At 48.8% G+C, this 7,917-nt stretch overlaps 1 protein-coding gene across 1 annotated transcript in view; it reads right to left on the bottom strand.

The window, feature by feature from the left end:
* LOC102761640 (E3 ubiquitin-protein ligase TRIM39) overlaps positions 1 to 6,053 on the bottom strand; it is a 12,112-nt gene extending 6,059 nt beyond the window's left edge. Inside the window, exons 1-2 of the mRNA XM_006774033.2 lie at positions 5,235 to 6,053; positions 3,014 to 3,109 (exon numbers count right to left, since the gene is read on the bottom strand). Of these exons, the coding sequence (XP_006774096.1) occupies positions 3,014 to 3,109; positions 5,235 to 5,687 (549 nt within the window). The 5' untranslated portion in view covers positions 5,688 to 6,053. The remainder of the gene's footprint in view (positions 1 to 3,013; positions 3,110 to 5,234) is intronic.
* Between the last annotated feature and the right edge of the window lie 1,864 nt (positions 6,054 to 7,917).

Below are 7,917 nucleotides of genomic sequence, written 5' to 3'. Positions count from 1 at the left end.
CCCTCCCCGTCTCCTCTCGGGCCTGTGCTGGGGCGGCCCCAGGTCCCTGTCTGTGTCTACTCCGGCTCCCGGGGGCCAGCCCCAGCCGGGGCGGCAGCTTGTTGGCCCCGTCTCTGTCTCCGTCTCCGCTCTGGGCCTCACCTGCCCGCTCAGCCTCCTCCAGTCTGGTGTGAACCGTTATGGCGTCCCGGCCTAATCTGCATGACAGTTTCTTTTTAAAATTATGTAGATAGATTATTTTATGAATAATTATCATTTCAGCATGGTTAATTACAAATTATTATTATTATTTCTTTAATTTTTATTGTTGAGATTATCCCTCTTTTTTCCTCTACCTGGGTCCCACCCCACCCCAGGCCTTCGTCACCCTAACACATTAGTTTTAAAAGGGCATTGGATCATCTCCGAGGGGAGGCAAGGGAGGAGGAAGGTGGGGGAGGGTGGTGGGTGGGAGGTAATCAATCAAAGACCTTGTATGCATATATGCATAACCCATGGGCACAGACAGTGGGGTGGTGAGGGCCTGGGGTGGAGGCCATGGGTGGGTTGGAGGGGGTCGACGGGGGAAAAAGGGGAACATATGTAATAGTTTCAACAATAAATATTTAAAAAATAAAATAAAAGGGCACTGGGTCTGATTCTGGAGGTGGAGATGAGGGAGGAGGAAGGAGAACTCAAATGGTCACTATAGAAAGGTTGATGCCCTGCCCAGATGCTCAGTGGTTAATGTTGGCCCATGGACTGAAGGGTTGAGGGCATGTACCTTGGTGTTGGGTTTGATCATGCAGTTTTGGGTTTGATTGTGAGGGAGGCAACCAATCATGTGTCTCTCTCATCTCGTTTCTCTCTCTCTCTCTCTCTCTCTCTCTCTCTCTCTCTCTTCCCCCCACTCCTTCCCTTCCACTCTGTCGGAAAATCAATAGAAAAAATATCCTCAGGTGAGAATTTAAGAAACAGAAAGGCTAGTGATAGTTTCTGAAACCATTGAAATGGTAGCTTACATCTGTAAAAACCACAGTCTGTTTATGTATTTTGAAGGGTTTAAAATTTTTGTTCCCCTCTCGATCCTTTACCTTTAGGAAGAGGATCAACAGGAAGAGGGAAGTTAATGACTGGGAAGAAGCTTCGTTTTCACCTATTTTAAGTTTCTCTGGGGCCTTTCAAAAGATCAAAGAACGTTTTAAAAATATATTTTTATTGATTTCAGAGAGGAAGGGAGAGGGAGATAGAAACATGAGAGAATCACTAATCGGCTGCCTCCTGCATGCCTCCTATTGGGGATTGAGCCCATAACCCAGGCATGTGCCCTTGACAGGAATCAAACCTGGGACCCTTCAGTCTGCAGACTGATGCTCTATCCCCTGAGCCAAACAAGTTAGGGCAAGAATTTTTCTTTTAAACTCACCTTTGCAATCAAAATTAGTTCAATTAAAAAAAATTTCAGCCCCGCTGGTGTGTTCAGTGGTTAGAGCATCATTGGCCCACACACTGAAGAGTTTCCAGTTTGATTCCCAGTCAAGGGCACATACCTGGGTTGCAGGTTCGATCTCTGACCCTGGTTGGGGCACTTGCGGGAGGCACTCAATCCATGTGTCTCTCCTACATCGATGTTTCTATCTCTCTCTCTCCTCCTCCTTCCCTCCCTCCCTTCCACTCTCTCTAAAAATCAATGGGAAAAATATCCTCAGGTAAGGTTTAACAACAACAAAAATCAAATGCTTACTTTGTTAAAATGTATAAAGGACTAAGGTATCAATACTTGCTTTCTGTTGAAATGTCATTGTTAAGAAATTACTGTTTCTACTATTTTCAAATATGTGTTTAATTTCTGGTGATACCAAAAGCTCATTATTTCTTCTGGCATCCTTTAATGAGGTCAAATTTCTGTGTTGTCCCCTCGTGAACCGGCACCTATGCTTTTTATACCATGTCATTATTTTGCTACTTGACTGTAAGATCAAGAAGGGCAGGGCTGTTTCTGCTCATCATTGTTTCCCAGTGTCAAATACATGGTTTGACCTTTACTGGAAGCTTAAGAAATATTTATTGACTCATGCAGAACTAGTATCCCTAGCTTTGCTACAAACTGGTTGTGTGATCTTGGATTAGCCTTGGACTATCCAAGCTGTTCCCACCCGTGTACACTTGGGGAGGGGGAGTGTGTGTGTAACAGCTACCTTACGAGGAACTGAGTTCCCGCTTGCCAAAGATGACCGCTGGGACTTCTGGCTTCTCTATGTCCCCCTTGTACCAAGTCTAGTTGAATTCAGGATTCCAACCAGGGCAGAACCCTAAGACCTAATACAATTCTGTAAGCTTGGAATGTCATGAATATCTAATGAATTAATGTACAGAATTCAATAAATACTAGTTATTACTGCTACTATTAATACTTATTCACTGACCATTAGAAGAAATAAGACAGAAACAAATACACCACACTGCAAACATGGTGGTGCTCTGAAGGAGATGCCGGAATATATGAAAAGGAAGAAAGCTAAGTTCTGAAGGGTCGGGAAAAGCTGCACAGAACGTGCCTTTCCCGCTGCCCGAGCACGGACAGGGTTCTGCAGGTAGAGGAAGGAAAGAGGAAGAGCATCCCGGAACACACCTGTCATTCCCGAGCTCACTGGGGTTAAGAGAATGTCATCGGACAGTTCTTCTGGGAGTTCTCGGTCAGTTCCTTCTCCCTTTCTCCCGAGTGAACCTTCCAAATTCTCCTCTCCTCCATCCCTCTAAGAAAGTCCTCCCCTGCACACTCAGCAGAGCAGCCTCCTTCCCTGCTGCACACAGCACAGGAGACAACAGGCACGAGCCCCCTGAACTCGCCAGATGTAAGACATTCCACCTGTCCTTTACCGCTTCCAGCCTCCTCAATACTTAATCCATGACAAGCAATGTAAGCGCAATGTCTAAAGACCGTCAAGCCTGAGGAAATACCACCACTTTTCTAATGAATCAGCACTGGTGGATTACATACTGTGTTAGTGCTGGGTTCACTGCCTGCCTTTACCTTGAGCTCTGCAGGCTTCTGCTCCTCTGAGGACTTACAGCGCGTGATCTCCTGCAGCTTCTGCTCCAGAGGCGCCAGGCACTTCTGCAGTTTTTCCTGAGGGTAGGAAGTGGGAGAGGTGGCATCTGAGATTGGCTGGCATAGCCTACATTCGAGGTTAAGGCATTTGTTTTAAACCATTTGTTTGCATCCCACCCATCTCACCAGCTCTTGAGCCAATTTCCTCCCTTGCCTGTCACTGTGATGTTAACTTCTTACAGTTCTCTCTTCCTGCCACCAGCCTGTCTCTATCACCCTCCTTCCTCACCAATTTTTTTTTCTATCTAGCAGAAGAGAAGATGTAAAATACCAATGTGGGACTAAATCTAGAATTAGGGTGTTACACGGGGGTAAATGTCCTCTCACTGAACCTCAGTGGTCCAGCGGTCACCAACCCCATCCACCTTCTAACTCAAGTAACTCCTATTACTGTCAAAGCGACCTTCTGGACCTTGATGTCCATCTTTAAACTTGCATTTCCATTCAACTCTAACCATCTGAAAATATAATGAAATCTTACTTATAAACAACCTTAAATCTTATTTCCAAGACTAAAGGCCTGGTGCATGAAAATTCATGCACTGGAGGTGGGGGGTCCCTCAGCCAGCCTGCCCCCTCTCACAGTCCAGGAGTCCTCAGGGGCGGGAGGCAACTCGGCGATCAGGGAAGGCGACGCCCCATCACACCTCTGCTGCTGCCACTGCCGGCAGCACCTCGGCTGGCCCTGGTTACCTGAGCCTTGGGCGGCCAGGCAGCTGCCATCCGAGGCTTGCCTACACCTTGGGCGGCCCTGGATGGCTGGGCAGCCGCCATCTGAGGCTTTCCTGTGCCTTAGGCCGGCCCTGGGCGGCTGAGGGGATTGGGGGACTCCGGAGGCAGGCATGCGGCTGAGGGTACTGGGCGTTGCTATCTTTGAGGGTGGGACAGTCAATTAGCATATTCCCTCATTGGCTGTGGGCGTGAGGGTCAATTAGCATATTCCCTCTTTATTAGGATTTTATTAACATAATTAATTAAACTACTTGATAAAGTGCTAAGACATTAGCAGCTCTAATTTCTGTTACTCAAACATTTACTCTCTGTCCCAGCAATAATTTAAACCAGATGTCATGTTATCCATTATCTGGGGAAGATGCAAACAACAGACTGGTTCAGTCTCAACTGAAACGACAGTCTTCCCAGTACCAATGGGAAAGGGAAGGATACTCTGAGCAGGGGACAGAATGAGGAAACCAGACCACTTTTCAGTTCTTCCTAACGTGGATCTTCTCTATGTGTTCTCATTCATTATGAAAAATACTAGAGGCCCTTGGCCTGGCCTGCATCCTCTTGCAATCTGGGACCCCTTGGGGGATGTCGGAGAGCCAGTTTTGGCCTGATCCCCGCAGGCCAGGCCGAGGGACCCCACTGGTGCATGAATCCGCGCATTGGGCCTCTAGCATGCATATAAGATCTTTGCTTAATCTCTTTCTGCCTTCCCTCCTCCCCTCTGAGATTCATTAGTCTGTTCCATGTTTCCATGCCTGTGCATTGAACATCTGCCCCCTGGTGGTCAGTGTGCATCATAGCTACCGGTTGAATGGTCGAACGGTGGCTTAGGCTTTTATATAGATCCCTGCTGGCCTGGTCACTCCTAACTGCCCCCGCCCCCGCCGGCCTGGTCACCCCCAACTGCCTTCCTTGCTGGCCTGGTTGCCCCTAACTGCCGTCCCCCCTGCCAGCCTGGTCGCCCCTCACTAACCCCACTACTGGCCTGGTCACCCCATGCAGCCTGCTGTTCAGTCGTTTGGTCATCCCTCCCCCACTAACCCCCCTACTGGCCTGGTCGCTCAATGCAGCCTGCTTGTCCAGTCGTAGGCAACCATCTTGTGAGGGGATGAGGATTAATTTGCATATTACCTCTTTATTATATAGGATGTTATAGTCCAAGATCCCTCATGCTCTAATGTGTTAGAAAGGTCAGAGAGAAATTTTGGGGTACTCCTCACCACTGTTCTTCATGCTTGGGGATAACTGGGCAGATGTACTTTGTGTCCCCTGTGTATGTATGTTAGAGGGAACTACAGAGTGAGACCCAGACATAGTCTTGCTCTCAGGAGCTTACGATCCTCTATCTAGAGAGCCTCCCTCTGCTGTATTCCTCCCTTTGCCCCACATTGACTTCATGTGTCTGGTTCCCCACCTTGTACTCCTGTGTGGCGTCATCCAGTGGTGCGACATTGTGGGCCCGATGGGTGTGGGAAATTGCACATATCAAACATACAGCCTCCTGGTCCTCATAGCAGAAGAGGCTGAGGGCCTCATGATGCTGAGGGCAGAGGCTCTCATCCCGGATCTTCCGCTTGACAGCTTGGAGCTGCTTGGCAATTTCCACCATACTGCCTAGTTGACGATTAGGCCGGAGACTGCGGTACCGGGAGGTCTTTCGACAGACTGGACAAGGAAAGTCCCTCTCTAGGTCCTCCCACCAGCGGGTGATGCAAGCTTTGCAGAAGTTGTGCCCACACTCAATGATGACAGGCTCCTTCAGGTACTCCAGGCACACAGAGCAGCTGGCCTCCACCTGTAAGTTCTCCAGAGCTGCGGCGGTGGATGCTGCAGAGGCCCCAGCCTCTAACAGACTCGTCTCTGCCATTATTTAACTTAGGGATAGGAAGGAGGCAGAGAAAAATGTTAGTTGGAGGTTTAAATCTTTCTTTTTCTGCATCCTTGCCCCAACATTTACCCACATGTAAAACCCTAATTCTAGATTTAGCCCCATGTTGGTATTTTACATCTTTTCTTCCATTAGATTCAACCTCGCTTTTGTTTCTCTAGCTCCAAAACTTGTGACTCCCAGCCATCAATCTAATGTTTTTTCCTATGCAGCAAACTGATTTTTCCTCCCCACCTCCCCATCTCTTTTGTCTTTTGCCTCTGCTTTCCCTTGTTAGAAACAGAGGCTTCCCTTAACTGTAGCCCAACATACTACTGATCCAGGCCCATCCCACTTGTATCGTAAAACCAATTTTCTAGACTGGGGTGGGGAATCTTTTTTCTGCCAAGGGCCATTTGGATCTTTATAACATCATTTGTGGGTCATACAAAATTATCAACTTAAAAATTAGCTTGTTAAAAAAAAAAGGAAACAATAAAAGAAAAATAATTGCTATATTTGTCAAACATTTAATTAACTCACACCTAATGCCCTGACAGGGCCAGACCAAATGATTTTGCAGGCCTTATATGGCCCATGGGCCGATGTTCCCCACCCCTGTTCTATGCCTAGTCTGACATATTTTTCTAACGGATGAAAAAGGAGTTTGAGAAAGTGCAGTGCTATAAAAATCAAAGTATTAAGATTTCTTAAATTAGATACATTTTAAAGTTTAACGTCACAGAATTTTGTTGCAGTAGTCCACTGGAGCCTAAGCCAGATTCTCTGCCACTGTTCTTTCTTTTAAATAATAATAAGCAGAATTAGTTAGGCAAGGGTAACAACCTCTTCTTTTTAGGAAAGTCTGATATGATTCTTCCTTTTATCAGATTAGTCTAGGGCCGTGGTCGGCAAACTGTGGCTCGTGAGGCACATGCAGCTTTTTGGCCCCTTGAGTGTGGCTCTTCCACAAAATCCCACGTGCAGGTGCGCACGTACAGTGTGATTGAAACTTCATGGCCCCTGCGCAGAAGTCGGTATTTTGTGGAAGAGCCACACTCAAGGGGCCAAAGAGCCGCATATGGCTCGCAAGCTGCAGTTTGCTGACCACTGCTCTAGAGGAAGTGTGCCCTTCTCTTGGAATGAAACGATTTATACAATATCCCAATTCTATTTGTGCATTTGGACATTTAGAACTACTGAAAAGTGATAAATTCATGGCAACTATACTAAAGAGTGTATTACTGAGCCCAGGCCAATAACTTCAACTTCTTGAAAAGAGGGCCGAAAAGTCTCTTTTAAATATTCAGCAGTGACTGGAGTCTTATGAAACAGCTATCAATAACGAATTCCTTGGACACACTGTGGGTCCAGCTGGTGGGTATTGGATGGCTGGGGAAGAAAAGTAAAGAGGCAATCAAAATCTCCCTCAAGGGAAGCCTCCGAAGAACGAGAAGTGTATCAAAGAGGTGTCTAGAGCAGAAGGCTGGTCCTCTGCTGGTCAAACATCACGTTCACCCAAGAACGGCTGATTTCTCTATCTTGGTGACCCCTCCTGTCCACCTTCCCTCCCTGCGTGGGGCCGGACGGAGGGAAAGCAATTGGGTAGGCCTGTGTTGAGAGGGACCTGGGTTCATAATGACCCTCATGCCTGCATACATTGAGGGCGCACATGAGGTCTTTAATTTGTAGTAACTAATTCGAATCTCAGTTCCTCCCTCGGCCAGGAGATTGTGCAGCCCGCGAAGCGTCCACACCTAAGGCCCCGGTCTCCGGCACAGGGCGGCCTCCCCCCTGGCGGACCCAACTGCATGCAGCGAGGGACTGGGCTGCAACGGGGCGGGAAAGCACGGGGAGGCGAGGGAAGGAGGCGAGGACTTGGGGCCGCGGCGCCTCCGCGCTGGACCTTTCTCTCCCTGTTCCTCGTGTCTGCCGAAGCGCCAACTCCAGGCACGTCCTCATTGGCGTCTACACTGACCGGGGCCCCACCTGGCGACCCCCTCCTGAGCGTGGGCCACAGCTCGGTCCCACCCCCGTCTCCATCTTCTCCCGGCCGGTCAGGCGCCGGGGCTGGAGAGGGGAGAGGTTGGCCGGGAGGGAGGGGTGCGCGTCCAGGAGCGGAGAGGACTGAAGGTGGGGTGCCCGCAGCCGGGGCGCAGCCGAGACCCGCGGGGACGACGTCAGTTTCAAGGGGGAGGGGAGCGGCGGCGGGAAGGGGGCACGGCGGGGT

This window comes from Myotis davidii, unplaced genomic scaffold (assembly GCF_000327345.1).
Source record: "Myotis davidii unplaced genomic scaffold, ASM32734v1 scaffold1007, whole genome shotgun sequence".
In the NCBI taxonomy this organism is placed as follows: Eukaryota; Metazoa; Chordata; class Mammalia; order Chiroptera; family Vespertilionidae; genus Myotis; species Myotis davidii.
The sequence above is the reverse complement of the archived record's forward strand: the minus strand, read 5'-3'. Positions and strand labels throughout refer to the sequence as shown.